General features: G+C 37.1%; 1 protein-coding gene across 1 annotated transcript; it reads left to right on the top strand.

Moving 5' to 3' along the window:
- Nucleotides 1–9,262, top strand: LOC128983328 (prefoldin subunit 5). Its single transcript, XM_054402575.1, has 5 exons — nt 1–182; nt 4,613–4,747; nt 5,698–5,772; nt 6,877–6,982; nt 8,591–9,262. Exons 1-5 carry the CDS (start codon nt 87–89, stop codon nt 8,659–8,661), a joined length of 483 nt encoding a protein of 160 aa, XP_054258550.1. The 5' UTR covers nt 1–86; the 3' UTR covers nt 8,662–9,262.
- The last annotated feature ends 9,990 nt before the right edge of the window (nt 9,263–19,252 follow it).

Here is a 19,252-nt window from a genome sequence, read left to right as displayed (position 1 = left end):
AGTTCCAGTTTCCAGTATTTACATCGTAATTATTTACAACACAAAGTTAAGAAATCTTATTTTTAATTTTAAATAATTTCACTACTATGGCTGCCACTGAAAGTAAGGGAGAACTCCAAACCATTGATCTGAGTAAACTCAACATTCAGCAACTGGCTCAATTGAAGAACCAGGTCGACAATGTATGTATTTTGTAGGTTATCTACCTAGGCATAGGCCTACTCTTAGGACTTTTCATAATACATGTGTTTTGTTTTAAGGTACACAAACTAGGTCTAGGCCCTACACTAAATTAAACTTTTTAACATGACCCACTCCCTAATAGATTTAACGTCCATAAGCATCAACTTGAGGCAATTTCATTTTTACCCTATTAAGTTAATTGGTGTGAACCTGGCAATAACTCCAGCCATAAGTAGTGCGTGCGCCCGAAAAAATCTATTGCTGGCCGATTTGCGGCAAAATACGACCGCGTAAAATGAAACCGATAGTGTCACCAGATAGAGGACACTTTAACGGAAACGACAGTATCAATATCATGTACCTGGGGGATAAGAAAGGGAGGGTAAAGTCAGCCAAAAGTAGTGCGCGCGCCCGAAAAAATCTATTGATGGCCGATTTGCGGCAAAATACGGCCGCGTAACATATTACCGATGATGTCACCAGATAGAGGAGACTTTAAAGGACACGACAGTATCAATAACATGTACCTGGGGGATAAGAAAGGGGGGGTAAAAGTCAGCCATAAGTAGTGCGCGCGCCCAAAAAAATCTATTGCCGGCCGTTATTTGGCAAAATACGACCGCGTAACATGAAACTGATAATGTCATCAGATAGAGGAGACTTTAACGGACACGACAGTATCAATATCATGTACCTGGGGGATAAGAAAGGGGGGATAAAGTCAGCCAGAAGTAGTGCGCGCGCCCGAAAAAATCTATTGCTGGCCGAATTGCGGCAAAATACGGCCGCGTAACATAATACCGATGATGTCACCAGATAGAGGACACTTTAACGGACACGACAATATCAATATCATGTACCTGGGGGATAAGGAAGGGGGGGTAAAGTCAGCAATAAGTAGAGGGCGCGCCCGAAAAATCTACTGCTGGCCGATTTGCGGCAAAATACGGCCGCGTAACATAATACCGATGATGTCACCAGATAGAGGACACTCTAACGGACACGACAGTATCAATATCATGTACCTGGCGGATAAGAAAGAGGGGGTAAAATCAACAATAAGTAGTGCGCGCGCCCTCAAAAATCTATTGCTGGCCGTTTTGCGGCAAAATACGACCGCGTTTAACATGAAACCAATAATGTCACCAGATAGAGGACACTTTAACAGACACTACAGTATAAATATCATGTACCTGGGGGATAAGAAAGGGGGGGTAAAGTCAGCCATAAGTAGTGCACGCGCCCTCAAAAAATCTACTGCTGGCTGATTTGCGGCAAAATACGGCCGCGTATCATAATACCGATTATGTCACCAGATAGAGGACACTCTAACGGACACGACAGTATCAATAACATGTACCTGGGGGATAAGAAAGGGTGGGTAAAGTCAGCCATAAGTAGTGCGCGCGCCCTCAAAAATCTATTGCTTGCCGATTTGCGGCAAAATACGGCCGCGTATCATAATACCGATTATGTCACCAGATAGAGGATTCAAAGCCGTGAAAACTGACAACTTACGACTAGACTGGTTGACGATCCTTTTGTATCACCAACTTTTACCATAAAGTATTAGGCCTATAATCCTATTATGCGCAGCCACTCAGGTCGCGCAGATTTTTTCGGGCGCGCGCACTACTTTCTGCTGACTTTACTCCCCCTTTCTTATCCCCCAGGTACATGATATTTATACTGTCGTGTCCGTTAAAGTGTCCTCTATCTGGTGACATTATCGGTTTCATAAAACGCGGTCGTATTTTGCCGCAAAACGGCCGGCAATAGGTTTTTTTCGGGCAAGCCCACTACTTATTGCTGACTTTACCCCCCTTTCTTATCCCCCAGGTACATGATATTCATACTGACGTGTCCTTTAAAGTGTCCTCTATCTGGTGACATCATCGGTATTATGTTACGCGGTCGTATTTTGCCGCAAAACGGCCGGCAATAGGTTTTTTCGGGCAAGCCCACTACTTATTGCTGACTTTACTCCCTCTTTCTTATCCCCCAGGTACATGATATTTATACTGTCGTGTCCGTTAAAGTGTCCTCTATCTGGTGACATTATCGGTTTCATGTTACGCGGTCGTATTTTGCCGCAAAACGGCTGGCAATAGTTTTTTTTCGGGCAAGCCCACTACTTATTGCTGACTTTACCCCCCTTTCTTATCCCCCAGGTACATGATATTCATACTGACGTGTCCTTTAAAGTGTCCTCTATCTGGTGACATCATGGGTATTATGTTACGCGGCCGTATTTTGCCGCAAATCGGCCAGCAATAGATTTTTTAGGGCGAGCGCACTACTTATTGCTGATTTTACCCCCTCTTTCTTATCCGTTAGGTACATGATATTGATACTGTCGTGTCCGTTAAAGTGTCCTCTATCTGGTGACATCATCGGTATTATGTTACGCGGCCGTATTATGCCGCAATTCGGCCAGCAATAGATTTTTTAGGGCGCGCGCACTACTTATTGCTGACTTTACCCCCCCTTCCTTATTCCCCAGGTACATCATACTGATACTGTCGTGTCCGTTAAAGTGTCCTCTATCTGGTGACATCATCGGTATTATGTTACGCGGCCGTATTTTGCCGCAATTCGGCCAGCAATAGATTTTTTAGGGCGCGCGCACTACTTATTGCTGATTTTACCCCCTCTTTCTTATCCGTTAGGTACATGATATTGATACTGTCGTGTCCGTTAAAGTGTCCTCTATCTGGTGACATCATCGGTATTATGTTACGCGGCCGTATTTTGCCGCAATTCGGCCAGCAATAGATTTTTTAGGGCGCGCGCACTACTTATTGCTGATTTTACCCCCTCTTTCTTATCCGTTAGGTACATGATATTGATACTGTCGTGTCCGTTAAAGTGTCCTCTATCTGGTGACATCATCGGTATTATGATACGCGGCCGTATTTGGCTGCAAATCGGTCATTAATAGATTTTTGAGGGCGCGCGCACTACTTATTGCTGATTTTACCCCCTCTTTCTTATCCGCCAGGTACATGATATTAATACTGTCGTGTCCGTTAAATTGTCCTCTATCTGGTGACATTATCGGTTTCATGTTACGCGGTCGTATTTTTCCGCAAAACGGCCGGCAATAGATTTTTTCGGGCAAGCCCACTACTTATTGCTGACTTTACCCCCTTTTTCTTATCCGCCAGGTACATGATATTGATACTGTCGTGTCCGTTAAAGTGTCCTCTATCTGGTGACATCATCGGTATTATGTTACGCGGCCGTATTTTGCCGCAAATCGGCCAGCAATAGATTTTTCGGGCGCGCGCACTACTTATGGCTGGAGTTATTGCCAGGTTCACACAAGTTTAAGTTAGTCTCTTGTCATGTTTATTAACTAATGGTTTTAGAGCACATTTCAATGCTCAATGGTTATGTCTGCTTGTCTTGTTTTAAGACTAGGCCTACATACTTTAACTTTAAAGAGTGCTTGCATTCTTGAAATTAACATATTTAATAACAGTCTGCAGTCTGGAATAACATTCTAAAATCAACAACTCGGTTCATTAATAACTAGGGTTCCCGACTTGTGTGAACCTGGCAATACGGTAACTCATCAATAAGTAGTGCGCGCGCCTGATAAAATCTATTGCTGGCCGTTTTGCGGAGTAATGCGGCCGCGTACCTTAATACCAATAATGTCAACAGATGGAGGACACTTTAACGCACACGACAGTATCACTAGCCTATCGATACTAATAACGATGTTACTGGTTCGATGTCCTAACACTAAGCGGAACGTATCTGTTAGGGGGGGGGGGGGGGTTGTCACCTCAATTATTTTAAATTTAGAATTAATTTTATGTGTTTTAAGGGTTTTTACTATTTTAGGTAGCCTGATAAGAGAACTGTCAGCACTTTGGAATTTTTTAAAACTTAATAATGTCTGACAGTTTCTAAAAACATATTAAGTAGCCTATATTGTAAGTTTAAGAAATTTAGATTTGCTAGAATTTTTGATTTGCCAGCCAATTCTTTACTAAGTTATCGCTAAAATATTTGCTTTTAATTTTCACTAGGTAGTGTACCTGTTACTCGAATTCGAGCAATTGCGAAGTATTATATGCGTTATTTAAACGAATATGATGACTTTAAAGAATTGTAATTTGAACAGAAGTTAAAATAGGCCTAATATCAGATGCAACTATGATAGCTATTATAACTAACCTAACTTGGTCCCACAGTGGGTGTACGAATTATATTTTATGGATTGTAATTATGCACATACTAAGCCTAATTACAATAACCTGTGTTAAAGTATCAAATGCCAAAAATATTATACTTAAACAATCAATAGTTTATTGTAAGACATCTAAAGAACCTAGGTCTACCCAAAGCACTTAATTCATTCCTTGGCTGTGTCATATTTTGTTGTCATAAAATTGACCAATGTGTGTTTGCTTTACAGGAGTTGATGGTATTTCAAGATTCAGTCCACAGTTTGAAAATTGCCCAGACAAAATTTCTGGAGTCTAAGGAAAGTTTAGACAAAATTACACCGGAGAGCAAAGGAAAGGACATCATGGTTCCACTAACAGGATCTGTATCCTTACCAATCTTTTTTAAGCTGTCGCAGCATATGAAAGTAGTTACAGTTACCTTTTTGTTGCCTTTGTCCTTGAGTAGTAGCCTACAGCAGTTTGTGGAGGGAAGCGTCCTATGGCCCTTTGCAGCATTTAATCTTATGGAAGAATGTTTTATTTTGTTTACCATGCCATGTTTGTCATTTCTTGATTAAATTAATTAAGGAAACAGCTGTTGTAATGATAACCTAATTTTTAAAAACAAATCCATGCATAACAAATGAGAGCTATAAAATAGGTTTCTATTCCATTTGTTTTTTACAAATATTTGTTGTCAAATGTAACTGAAGGCAAGTGAGCGCAGCGAACGAGCTCATCTTGAAAATGAACGAGCATTTGACATAAAACCACATTAGGACAGGACGACGTCGGTCGGGCCAGCTAGTTAAATATATGGATTAAATCGGTTTAGTTTGTAAAATTGTCTTCCCATCAGCCACATCTAGTGGGGTTTCCCGTGCACTGATTTTGGCAAACTTTTACTATGTCACTCTGCACAACTATAAAATAAAGCCATAAAATGTTTTCTTGAATTTTTTCAAACGGTCCCTGTGTCTGTTTTTTTTTTTAGTTTGCTTGGCATATATTGATTTTTAACATTTTTTCCCTCATATTTGCCAAAGTAAATTTTGTGCACAACTTCAGATTTATGATTAGCGCCTCGCCTCGCCTCTAAAGTAAGCCTTAAAAAATAAAATTAGGTCTACGTATAAACTTTCTACTTCAAGCCCTTTTTAAAACCCATTTGACTGGACTATAATCAAATTTTGTATCTTGTACTACAAATTTTCATTATTTCTAACAGGCCAGGTGACTTTGAATTAAATTATTTCATATATATATATATATATATGTCAATAAAGCCTGAATTATTCAATGATTGAGACATTTTCTTTAATTGTTTATTCAGATGTATGTTCCTGGAAAAATTGCAGATTCTGAAAAAGTTATTATTGATATTGGTACTGGGTACTACATTGAAAAAGTGAGTATGTCTGTTTATTTTGAAATCTCCATAAGATGGCTTTTCTGTTTTAACTCAGTTGGTGTATTATAAATCTATCTAAGGTGTTTCATTTTACACATTTACTCATCCAATGTTTTTAATACTGTATATACATGCACATTTCCATGATTAATAAATTTTTAACAGCAACTCAATAAATATACAATAAATAGCTTTGTTTGTAGCTTTGCTGCTAAAGGGAAATTTCATAAAAAAATTATGGTCACATTTTGCGACACAGTCTGGAATTGGGACAGTTACTAGGCTAGCTGTCACAATCACAGAAACTGACATCTCCGATTACTGTAATCTAAAATTCACAATCATTCTGCAAAATCTTGGAAGAAGATATCAATAGCTTGACTGTAGAGATGATTTATAAAAATACGAGTAAAACTAACACCGGCCAGAAAATCCCTCCCATCTTTTGAAGATTTTTATTAATTGATATATAGTAAACCTTCAATAGTTCGACACGGGCTGAGGCTAAACGTCTAAACATTAGCGATCGATATTTTGTTTTGACACGTACGCCGGTCAATGACCGGGACCAGTTCTTTCCAGTTATCAGAGTGATAAAACAATCGAAGATCACAAAATATTTTGTCACGTAATATTTAACGGTTACTATTGTGATGTAAGCTGACTAAAACATTAATTTGTCATTTGTCGTTGACTTGAGACTAACGAACAGTGAATTAATTAATTTATTTTGTTATTTGTTGAATTATTAGTAAAAATTAATTTATTTTAATAAATTTGGGTGATTTATATATTAAACTTGTATTTTTATTTTCCTGTATATTAAAATCTATTTACTCGATCTTGCCTATTGGATCTGATCATGAGTGTCCAATCAAAATCGATCACCGATTTTACAGATCTAGTGACAGACGAGTGTGTGAGAAGGCAGGCTTATAGCGAAATAATAATAAATCTCATGGGACCAAACCAAGAATTAATTGAATCAAGGTTACACTGTATTGATTTTCTCAGGAATGCTAGCTGAACTCTTGTCCCCGAAAAAATCAGTCACTCAGCTATTTTAAAATGTGAAAACTCATACTATAAATTATTTTTCAGGATGTGGAAGCTGCCAAAGACTACTTCAAGAGAAAAGTTGCTTTTGTCACTGAACAGATGGAGAAGATACAGGCTATTGGAGTTGAAAAGAGTAAAATCAAAGAAGGTACGTATAAGTTTTCACCATAAGCAATCACTTTCACAAAGTTGTATTTCTTACTAAGTGTTAATTTTCTTTTATCAAGTAATTGTAACAAACTTAACAATTATTCAGGGTTGTCAGCAGAATCCATTAACAAAATCACACATTTTTCGCGGCTAAAAAGTAAAAAATTGCCGGCGACTAATATAGGCTACTAAAAAAAAGCCCAATAAAAGTTGTAAAAACAAATTTAAATAACAGATATTGGTATATAATTAAAAACCTATATACGTTTATTAGCCCTTAAGGCAAATTAACTCTTAATATTCACTCGACAAACACTGCAAATTAAGGTTAAAAATAAAAATTAACAATAATGAGATCAAAATTTAGTAGAATAAACTTGTACTACAAAGCTAGGCCTCCTGAAGCAGTTTTGAACAGCCGAACCTTACGATTTCCACGTTATATTTGCCGATAGTTACTTAAACTGTTTAACTGTAAACCAGTAAAAACCCAATAATTATTACAATCAAAACTCATGTATTTTCCAGAATTAACATAAATGTAGTACTTTGAAACAAAATTTGTGGTAGAAAATGGTTTTCATAGGCCTACTGTAGCAGTTTTTAACATTACGTTTTTCGTGTTATATTTGTCGATAGTTACTTAATGATTAACTGAAATTCTCAGTGTATATTACAAAATTAACTTAGTAAATTTATAACAATAATTAATTATCTATATATTAATTTGAAACTGTTTTTCTTTGTGACAGCTAATTTGAGAGAACGGCTGGGCGTAGAAACTCAGTAGGTGTGTTTAAAGAAAGGTGTTGGTCTGTAGATGAGCCATCAAAAGAGAAACATGGTGAATTCCCTTGGGGCTCTGCCCCAGTGGCCTTTAAATTTCCATCCCATGTTATTCTTATGGAGGAAAACGGGGTTTTTGTCACAGCTAATTTGAGAGAACGGCTGGGCGTAGAAACTTGGTTGGGGTCTCTAAAGAAAGGTCTTGGTCTGTAGATGAGCCTTCAAAAGAGAAATGAGGTAAATTCCCTTGGGGCTCTGCCCCAGAGGCCTTTAAAGGTCCCTCTGCATGGGTGCAAGTTCTCAAACACTTCTTCAATAAATATAAGTTCTGGTTCAAAGTCTTAGTCTGATTTTGGAATACATTTTGGTTGAAAGGGTATTTTCGCAAATCAATAATGCTTGGGGAATAGGTAGAACCATGATGCGAGAGTAAAAAAAAACAATTCTATGGTTTTAACATTTCAAACCCAATGTTTTGTATATTTGTGGTATTCCTTTGTTGTTAAAACCTCGTGTTGATGAGATTCCACAAGTCTCAATAATGCAAAAACTTCACATTACATGTTTAATTTGTAAACAAATCTTGAAACTTGAAACAAACTGGGAAGCTTGTACACATTAAGCTAGGTCAATTTAATTTTGTATGTTTCAAAATGCACAATATTTTCCATACCCCCCAGACCCACCTGTGACCCCCCAAAAATATAGGTCTAGGACCGCCCTTGCGAGGGAATAAGGTAAACGTACGAGTTTGCAGGATTAAGTAACTGTAGGTAGTATTATATTTTTTCAATTGAATCATTTTTCTTATTTGTTTTAGTTCTTATGGATGTGATGGAAAGCAAAATTCAAATCATGGGAGCTCAGCGGCCAGTAGCAGCTGACACGTGAACATATGTACTTCTGCTGTACGTTTACACTCTCCGTCTGTTTAATATCATGATATTATCTGTTTAACATGAATTAATTTGATTTATTGAACGTAATGTGTTCAAATAACCGTTAAATTTAAGACTACAGACTACGCTTAAATATTGTTTAATAACGGTATCAAACTAGTTCAACAGAAACAGTGATTTTAGTGGTTTATTCAATTATAGTGCTACTTGTTTATTCTTTTTCTCGCTTGTTCGCTTTTTCAGGTTTTATTAAAAAGTACTACTTTACTTTGATTCAGTTGATTCCCTGCTGTGTTATAAAATACTAATACATTTTATCAATGAAAAAATGTTATGGCAATTATTTAAAAAAATATTTTAATTTACTGGTTTTATTGGGCATCAGATTCTGCATTGTCTGCTGTGGCCTTGCCATGGGTTAGAAAATTGAAGTTATTTCAGCCTTCTGAAACAATATTCAGTCTCTTTTAAACGTGTCGCTTATAAAGCTGGTAGCGCAAATTATTTTTACAAACAACAAACAAAACTTTTGCTCACTATTTTTTTTTTATGTGTTTTTGTATGAAAAAATATACTTCTGTTTATTTATTAAATTGGGTGTTATTTCCCTGAATATATTTTTCTAACCCCTATTTTTTTTAAATAAAAAAACAGATTTCTCTTAACATCCCACTTTTACCCTTCCCACTTAAATACTAAATAATGCTGTAAATACCTGCATTTATGTGATCAATGTGTTGCTAAATTGCAACCGGTTTTGACTCACAAAGGAGTCATCGTCGGTCCAGTACAGATGTCTTCTTGCTTCATTCGAAGGTCGTCAATTCATAATAAATAAATACATTTAACACGCACACTTACACGGACATAGAAACGAACATTTAGGGTTAAAAACGAAGGATAATACTACAACGGTAACGGGACACGACGTGATCGGGCAGGGGTTATAGTATTATCCTTCGTTTTTAACCCTAAATGTTCGTTTCTATGTTCGTGTAAGTGTGCGTGTTAAATGTATTTATTTGTTATCACATAAATGCAGGTATTTACACCCTTATTTAGTATTTAAATGTGATCAGGAGAATAAAATTCAATATAATTAAAATATTTATACAATTGATGTGTCATTTTAAAGCTTATTATCTAGTGCATAGACAAATGGTACCTGTATAAAAAGGTAATTTAGAGCTTCTCCTTCCTGACTTTTAATTATTTTATATAGTGTGTTTTCAAAGGTCTAGGTGCTGCTGACCAACATACTTTAAAATGTCAAATTGTAATTTTACAGCTTGATTATTACCTTCAGTTGAAATTTTAACTTTGTAAATTACTAATATTATAAATTTGAAAGTTTGTGTTTGTGTGAAGTTCAATCACGCATTAACTCATTAACTACTGGACGGATTGGGCTGAAATTTTGCATGATGATAGTTCATATTCCCAACATATAGACATATTCTTATCTCAAAAATCCTTTCGGGCTCCACCCCAGTGGCTCTGTAGTTCCCCATTAACCTTATGAGTATTCATGAATTAAAGAATTTATTCAGCTGTTTCAACTAAATAAGTTGGTTCTATGATCTGCAAAAACATAAAAGTTATAAGATTTACCAACAGGGTGCATTACTATTATTTTTTTTTTGCATTTATGAAAACAGCTAATTTGAACTAAGCAGCAACACAAAACTGTGATACGCAATGAGAACTGTCAAATTAGGATTGTTTACAGTTATGTTTATGTTTTTAATTTCTTGATTAATTTGTGATATTTTGCGAATTTAATTGTTTATTTTTCTCTATTAATTGTTTAGGTGAAGTAGCAGAACATTATGGCTATGGTAGATGGGTATAATACTATTATATCCTGTAAATTTAAAGAAGCAAATTTGATCAAACTGTGCCTCCCCCCATTGCAAACACAAAGCTTGAGTACAACTGCGATGAGCATTTATATTTATATGCCAATCCCGTACAAAGGACGGGTACTCTGGTCTTTTCTAGTATTCGTGGGTACTCTGATAGTTATTTCATAAATTGCCCTTTAAGGTCGTAATTACTTTCCATATACCTAATGTTAAAAATACCTCAGCTGTACTTATTTGTATGGTATTCTTTCAATTCATTGCCTTATTACAATCAGGTGTAATTATTTGTTTGAATTAATTACACTGTATTCTGTTTGGTTTATTTTAGCTTAACCCAAGTCTGCACAAATGTAACATTCACCACCAGAACAGTTAACTGTCCCCCAGTCCACTTAAACAGTACTTCTGCCTCACCACAATGAAGTAAAATATTTGTGCATCCACCTCGACAGAAAACTTACCTGGCGAAGCCATATTTGGAACAAATGGCAACATCTAAATTCAAAGTTTCGACAAATGGCCTGGCTCATGAATAAAAATTCAAAACTGTCAATAGAAAATAAACTATTGCTTTACAAGGTTGTCCTCAAACCAATTTGGACATATGGCATTTCTTTGTGGGGAACAGCTTCAAAATCAAACTTGGATATATTACAAAGATTTCAGTCAAAATTACTAAGAACCATCCTGAAAGCCCCTTGGTATGTATCCACCAGTCACAATGATTGCAAAATTCCATTTGTTGAAGAAGTTACGAGCTGCAGTAAAAAATACATCTCAAAGCTTGAGTATCATCCGAACCATTTGGCCCTCAACCTCCTAGACAACAGTCAACATGTCTACAGACTAAAAAGAGAAAATGTTTTAGACCTTCCGATTCGATTTGTACAGCAGCTCTGAAATTTATTTTCTTTGTTTTTTTTTAGTGCTAAAGCTGTTTAGCTGCTAACTCATGCATTCCAATTTTTATTTTATTGTTTAATGCAAAACAGATTGTAAATAAAACTACGTTAAAAAACAATTTAGCTTAACCAATTAATCTACTTATGAAGTCAATCGGGTTGAAGCCCGGGTGTCAGCTAGTATCGGTAAAGGACGATGAAGTTTTATTTCTTCCCACAAGAACTCCGAATACCAGAGTAACACTCCTTTCACACTATACGTTTTCGCTCGTGCGGTTATTAGTCGTATTTGTTGTATTGCATTGGAGCTTATGGCCCCTTTCACATTATACGATTACAAACCGTGTACGATTTTCACCCGCGTAGCGACCGTAGGTGCACACGGTTGGTATCCGACTCCCGCACGAGTAATAGTCGTGTCTACTGCTAGTGAACCATGTGACCATATGGCCCTTTTCACATTACACGGTTGTTAGTCGTGCGGGAGCCCTCCCCGAGTGCAATTCGCAGCGTTTTTGCTATATAGTTTTTATTTCTTTTTTCAGTTTAATTGATTGGTTATTGAGTTTAATTACCTGTGCGCACTGTATAGTATTATTCAGTTGTTGTAATTAGTTTCAGTTGTCTTAATATAGTTCAAATGGATGCAATAGACCCTGAAGTTTTAATTTCACTTGTTGAATCAAAAGTTGTTTTATGGGACAAAACATTAGACGTTTACAAAGATAGAATTGCTACAAGAAAAGCCTGGGAAGAAGTGTGCTTCGCATTGAATCCAGATTTTGCAATTCGTCGACGACATACGAAAATAGTTAAAAAAAACTTGGCTTCATCGTTCCTCAAATCTTCGAATAATGTATTAAACACACCCACTTCCTCACGTTTTACATTTATGGGGTGTACCCAGTGCAGACGGCCGCGTTTATTTCTTTTTCCTGCGTCTGTAAATAATTAGCGCAGCAATAATTTGCTCCCAATCCATACTCCACAAAACTTTCCACAGAAGTATCAATGAACTCTGTACTGGTGGAGTGGGGGGTTTTGATTTATTACTCGTACGATTACAAATCGTATAGTGTGAAAGCAACAGACCAACGACCGTCTGCCCGCACGATTAACACTCGTACGAGCGAAAACGTATAGTGTGAAAGGAGCGTAATAATCTCGAAACGTCGTGGAACGAAAACGAACGTCGGCCATGGAACGAAACGATGCTCGATGTTATGCGATAGTCTAGTCGTTGCGTTTATTAATTAATTGTCTGTGTTTCAATGCGTTTCGACTTGCGGTAGCTAGAGCGGGAATCCAGAAACGGCGGGAATGGGCATGGGATTATGGGAATGGGTATTCATGAATCACGGCACGGCCCACGAGCCACGAGCGGGATGGGGAGACGGGTAACTGTCAAAAATTTTGTAAAAAAAATGATTATTTTTACTACATATACATATCACGACAAATAAAAACAATACATGTTGGATAAAGAAATTAGTATTATTTTATTTAACAAAGCCCATGTTATGAGTAGAATGAGAATCAATTGTTATTCTTTAATAATAAACAACACATGTTTTTAAAGAATATTAATACCAACTCAACTCACAGGCTCTCAGGTTTCAAAAATCTTTTTAATTTGCCCTCAAACCTGAGAGGTTCAAAAGTTCCTTCAGTCGACTAGAAGGTAAACTCTTTGTCAAGAAGTCTGCCAACTGAAGTCTTCCAGGAACATGTTCCATTTTGTAACATCCGTTGTTGAAGTGCTCTCTAACAAAGTGGAACCGAACACTGATGTGCTTCGTTCTTCCATGCGTTGAAGGATTGTGTGCTAATTGTACTGCACCAGCATTGTCAATGTACATAGTTGCTTCGATCGATGAACTGCTGATTTCTTCTAACAAGCCTTTAAGCCATATTACTTGCTTAGCAGCTTCACTAGCAGCAACATATTCCGCTTCAGTAGTTGATAGTGAAATACAATTTTGTTTCTTTGAAAACCAACTAATGGCTCCGCCAGCAAACAAACATAGACATCCTGAACGTGACTTTCTGCTGTTTTCATCACCTGCGAAGTCTGCATCGGTGTAACATTTCAGAATCTTCGGTTCATCGCTCTGCTTCGTGTAGCGTATAACGTAGTCCTTAGAACCTTGCAGGTAACGAAGGATTCTCTTGACTTGGTTCCAGTCTTTGATGGTTGGACTAGTCACATGCTGTGCCACCATACTAACTGCATAGCAGATGTCTGGGCGAGTGTTTGTCAAATATAGCAAACTGCCCACAGCTTCACGATACGGCACTTCTGTTGATAGAGGCTTTGCATTTGTGTTGACATCGGATTTGTCAAATGGTGTTGACACTGCGTTACAGTTCGACATCCGATACCTTTCTAGAACTTGATCTAAGTATGCCCTCTGGCTGAGAACTATTCCATCACTTGTTTGAACAATCTCGATTCCAATGTAAGTTTCAGGTTTTGATACTTTGATTTCAAAGTTTTGTTTCAAGTTCTGCACAAATACATTCACTTGTTTTTCACAAGTACCACATATGAGTCCATCGTCCACATAAATTATGACAAACATCTTTTCACCATTTCCTTCACGAAGGAACAAACAAGGATCTGCTGTACTCGGTTTGAAATTTTGAGATTTCATGAACTCAGAAAGTCTTTTATTCCAACACTTAGGACTTTGCTTAAGGCCGTATAAACTACGCTGTAGTTTCCACACTCTTCCGGAGTTGTCGTTATAACCTTCAGGTTGCTCGACATAAACCTCTTCATCTAGCTTTGAATGTAAAAATGCTGTTTTTACATCAAATTGTTTCAAAAACATGCTTTCCTGTGCTGCTATATTTAATACTGTCCTTAGAGTATCAAATCTTGCTACAGGACTGTAGGTGCTAAAATAATCTACTCCTTCTTTCTGAGCGTAGCCCTTTGCAACAAGCCTAGCTTTGTATCGATCTGGATTTTTCTTCTTTGTAAGAACCCATCTTACTCCAATTGCTTTCTTGTTCTTGGGTAACGGTACGAGCTTGTAAACTTGGTGTTTCTGAAGAGATGCCATCTCATCATTCATAGCTGCCTGCCAATGAAACCACTCTTCACTACTAACGGCCTCATTATATGTTGGTCCAGCTTCAGCTACAAGAACATAATCTTGAAGATAACTAGGTGGTTGCCTTTTCCTTCCTGGTCGATCTTCCTCTTCCGGTTGTTCACAATATTCAATTTCATCAGGTTCAGCTTCTTCATTTTCCTCTTGAAAATTGATTGGCTGACTCTTGTCTTCGCATAGAATAGGAATGGATAAGGTTTTGTCAAGTTCTTTGTCTTCATCAGGAACAGTCTTAGCCCAATCTTCTGTGATGCCCTCTGCTCTGACAACCTCTCCTTTCTGATAAGGTTTAAAGACAACATCTCTACTGACCACTATTGTGTGACCGTTGTAGACTCGAAATCCATCTCGTTCATCGCAATACCCAACCAATTTTCCTGGAACTGATTTTGCTGACCATTTCTTCCGTTTCTGTTTTGGGATATGCACATAGCATTCTGTACCAAACGGTCGAAAATGTTCAATTGGGGCTGGTCCTTTTCCATACCAAAGTTCATAAGGTGTACCTTCTGTACTTGTTGGTCCTGTCCGATTGATCACATGACACGCCGTATTCATTGCCTCTGCCCATAAGCTCTTTGGCAATCTCTTTGAATACAACATGCTTCTTGCTGATTCAACTAACGTGCGCATTTCACGTTCAATAGAACCATTTTCTTCTGGTGTATAAGGCATAACAGTTCTCATAGTGATGCCTCGTTTAGCAAGCAATTTCTTCACTGCAAAATTATTAAACTCAGTCCCACCATCACTCATAAACGTTTTTACCACATGTCCAGCAGTTTGACATTCATTCAAGTATGTCTCAATACAGTCTGTAACCTCCGTCTTATTTTTGATGAAAAATACTCTTCTGAATTTAGTAAAGTAGTCTTTGAAAACCAGGCAGTAGCGACTTCCTCCTAGAGAAATGTTTTCCATAGGACCACAGAGATCTCCACTTACTATTTCTCCTGCAATTGTTGGCTTTACAGTTCGAGAATGGTATGTAGCTCTGTGTTGCTTGCCTAGTACGCAACCTTCACAAAATTCATCTTCTACCTTGACACGTATTCCCCTGCTTTTAAGAGTTTTTAACACATGTGTCTTATTTTGATGAGCCAGAGATTCATGCCACTCTTGGACAGTTTTCAGTTTACTACTACACGCTGTTTTAGCTTCTGCATGCGGCAACAGAACATCCATTTCAACTTCATAGAGTCCATTTACACAATGTCCATACAGCTGTGCAACGTTATTCTTCATGAAGACACATTTTTCTTTAGTTACTTTGAAACTAAATCCTTTCTTCACTGTTGTGCTGACTGACATCAGGTTCCTTCCTAGCTTGGGAACGTACCATACATTCTCTAAAGTTGTGATGTATCGGTTCTTACCAATATTCACACTTACTCGAATACTTCCCTCTCCAACTGCCTCAATATCATCACCATTTCCCACAGTGACGTTAATTGGTGAAGTAAACCTCTGATATGTGTGAAAGAAGTCCCTCCGGAAACACATATGCTGCGATGCTCCAGAGTCTGCAATAAAGTTGTCTTTCTTGTGCTCCTTTGCTACAAAACACAAGAATGGACCACTGTTACATTTTCTAGGCTCAGTCTTGTTCTTGTCTTCTTTTTCTGATTTCTTTGGACACTGACTAGCATAGTGTGGTCCCTTACAAATAAAACACTTTATTTTCTTCTTTATAGAATGCTTTTTGCCTTCTGAGAATGAACTTGTGCTATTTCTACTAACCTGTAAGGCTTGTCCATTATCAGAATTCATAGACCTAGGTAGCCTGGACTCAATCAGACGAATTCTCTCTATTAGCAAATCAACACTTCTGTCTTTCACTGGTATGCTTTCCCATACACTCTTGAACTCAAAAAATTCTTTAGGTAGTGTACTCATAATCCTTGACATCAACACAAGTTCTGGCAGTTCTGAAGCTTTATGCTTTTTAAGTTCATCATTCACTTCTCTGAAGTTTAACTGCAATCTTGAGATATATTTGATCAAATCTTCTCCATCAGTTATACTAGATGTAAAGAACTGTTCCATTGTTCTATCTAGTCTCTGACTTGATGATTGTTCATATATACTCAACAGCTTCTGCCACATTTCATGTGCACTATCACAAGTAGCTGTTAATTCTACATGTGAATCGTCTAGAGCATTTACAATAAGTACCTGAGCTAAGGTGTCACCTTTCTTAAAATCCTTAAGCTTCTGCTCCTCTGTTTCTTCAGGCCTTGTCCTTTCACCAGTAATCAGATCACTAATTCCATGATGTCTCAAAACTAATTCCATCTGGCGCTTCCACCTTCTCCATGATTGAGAATTGCTTAGTTTTTCAACATTCACTCTTAAATCCATTCTTTTAATATTTTCTGTAGCCCATAACCAAATAAAAACAATACATGTTGGATAAAGAAATTAGTATTATTTTATTTAACAAAGCCCATGTTATGAGTAGAATGAGAATCAATTGTTATTCTTTAATAATAAACAACACATGTTTTTAAAGAATATTAATACCAACTCAACTCACAGGCTCTCAGGTTTCAAAAATCTTTTTAATTACGACAGAACTGTGACTCCACTGGTTAAATCGGATCGCTATAATGCATTTCCATATTAATCTACGATCTCAGCGATAGTTGTGAATTATCTGTTTTTGATTTTATTACACGTTAAAATACGAATAGTATATGTTATTCCATTTATTATATTACTTCCTGCTATTTAATCATGTGGTTCAGTTGAATTACGTTTTGATTTTACTGATTGTGTAAATTAAATAACTTCACTGGTGAAAGCTACGTATGAAGTTATATGATTTATTGATTTTACAAAGAAGAGTAGTCGTAGATACAAATCCTACTAATATTATAAATGAGAAAGTTTGGATGTATGGATGTATGTTTGTGACAAGTGAACGCGAAAAATACTTGTCGGATTGGGCTGAAATTTGGCATGATGATAGCTCACATTCCCGATTAACATATAGGCATATTCTTATTTCAAAAATCCTTTCAGGCTCCGCCCCAGTGGCTCTGGAGTTTCCCATGTTAATCTTATGAGAATTGGAATTATTTAATCTTAACAGCTGTTTCAATTAAACAAGTTGGTTCTGTTCTATGATGTTCAATAGCATTAAAGTTACAAGGATTACCAACAGGGTGCAGCACTATTATTTCTTTTACATTTATGACAACAGCTAATTTGCAACCAAAAGGTGAGTGAGCGTAGCGAACGAACTTCAACCTGGAGGCGAGTTAACGTAGCGAACGAGCTAAACTGAAGGCAAGTGAGCGCAGCGAACGAGCTCCAACCTAAAGGTGAGTGAGCGTAGCGAACAAACTTCAACCAGGACGTGATTGAGCCATGCGAACGAGATAATCTTGAAAATTAAGAAGTTAAACGGGGCAAAGCCCGCGGGTTACAGCTAGTGAGGAATAAATACGATAGTTCTTGGTTCGATATTTTCATATACAAAATATGTATGATGGAGCCCAATTTTAACCACCTTATGTATGATTTTTATTATTTAAACAATGGTATTTAGCATTACATAAATTTTAACATAAGGGTATTAGGGTAAGTCAAAGTTGAGGTGGGAACGAAATACTTGAATCGTTACTTTGTAATCGTTACATGGTTGGTGCTGAAGTAATCGTTACTCAAGTATCAGACTACCGGTTCCGATTACTTCGTTATAGTAGCAAATCGATGTGCCTGGAATCGTTTAGAGAAGATGATTCCATGCCGTTTCGATTCCGTAAATGAGTCCAGCTACCAGCTTGCTTGACAAGCGAGATAACCCCATTCCACAGTCCAGTCCAACACTTATAAATATTGCATTGAAGTTGATCCCAAAGAGCTCCGCTTAACTAACTCCGCCGCCGCCTCGCACCCGGTGAACAGTTGAGGTTTTTGAATGCGAAATCCAAATCAGTTTATCGGATTAAATTAATCCACTATGATTTGAAAATAATGTTACTTAATTAAAATTGTGTTGATTACAATGTGCAAAAACATATCTCGTAGTTTTGCTTATTCTAACCTACGTCCTTCCTTAGAATGATTTAATTGTTACAAATTACTACAGTAATTGATTGTATAAATTTGTGTAATAATATACAAATTTAAATTAATGATAGATTAGATGATTGATTAATGATTAATAATTCATGAATGCTATATTTTGGAAACTCATTTAAATTTGTATTTATTGCGATACAAACACAAACAAATATTTATTTGGCTTCAGTAAACTTGGATTCAAAAGGCGTTACTGTAACTGGATTACCGGAGTATCAATACCATGACGATTACGAGTGCAATCGGTCGATTGCGGCTACTCTGTAACGGCAGTAACGAAGTAATCGTTTGGATTGTTTGGAATCGGAACGGTTACTTGTAATTGTAATGAGTCCACGAGTGTAGCTGGAACCATTGTAGTACCGGCTACATCGATGGAATCTTTAGCCCATCTCTAAGTCAAAGTAGATTTAGAGCAATTTTAGCCCAGCTTTAGGTTAAAATTGCAACATCGAGGTGGCAACACTGGTAACTGTTTACCTTTTTGCCGTTTGCCTGTTGTTTGTTTGTAAAAAAATTGTATATCGTAATTTGTAATTAATTTCCTTCCATTTTTCGGAGTTGGGAACCATCATGGCTCATGTTGAGTTTTGGATTTGAGTTTCTTT

This window comes from Macrosteles quadrilineatus, unplaced genomic scaffold, assembly GCF_028750875.1.
Source record: "Macrosteles quadrilineatus isolate MER2022 unplaced genomic scaffold, UCM_ALF_1.0 Scaffold_1__1_contigs__length_201487025, whole genome shotgun sequence".
NCBI classification, from domain to species: Eukaryota; Metazoa; Arthropoda; class Insecta; order Hemiptera; family Cicadellidae; genus Macrosteles; species Macrosteles quadrilineatus.
Note: the sequence above shows the minus strand (reverse complement) of the source record. Positions and strands in the feature narration are given on the sequence as shown.

What these genes read in the sequence shown, in the direction of transcription:
- LOC128983328 (XM_054402575.1), top strand. Translation starts at nt 87, where the DNA reads ATGGCTGCCACTGAAAGTAAGGGAGAACTCCAAACCATTGATCTGAGT. An exon ending in CTGGGTACTACATTGAAAAA is followed by an intron (nt 5,773 to 6,876) that starts GTGAGTATGTCT and finishes ATTATTTTTCAG; the next exon opens with GATGTGGAAGCTGCCAAAGA. An exon ending in AAAGAGTAAAATCAAAGAAG is followed by an intron (nt 6,983 to 8,590) that starts GTACGTATAAGT and finishes TATTTGTTTTAG; the next exon opens with TTCTTATGGATGTGATGGAA.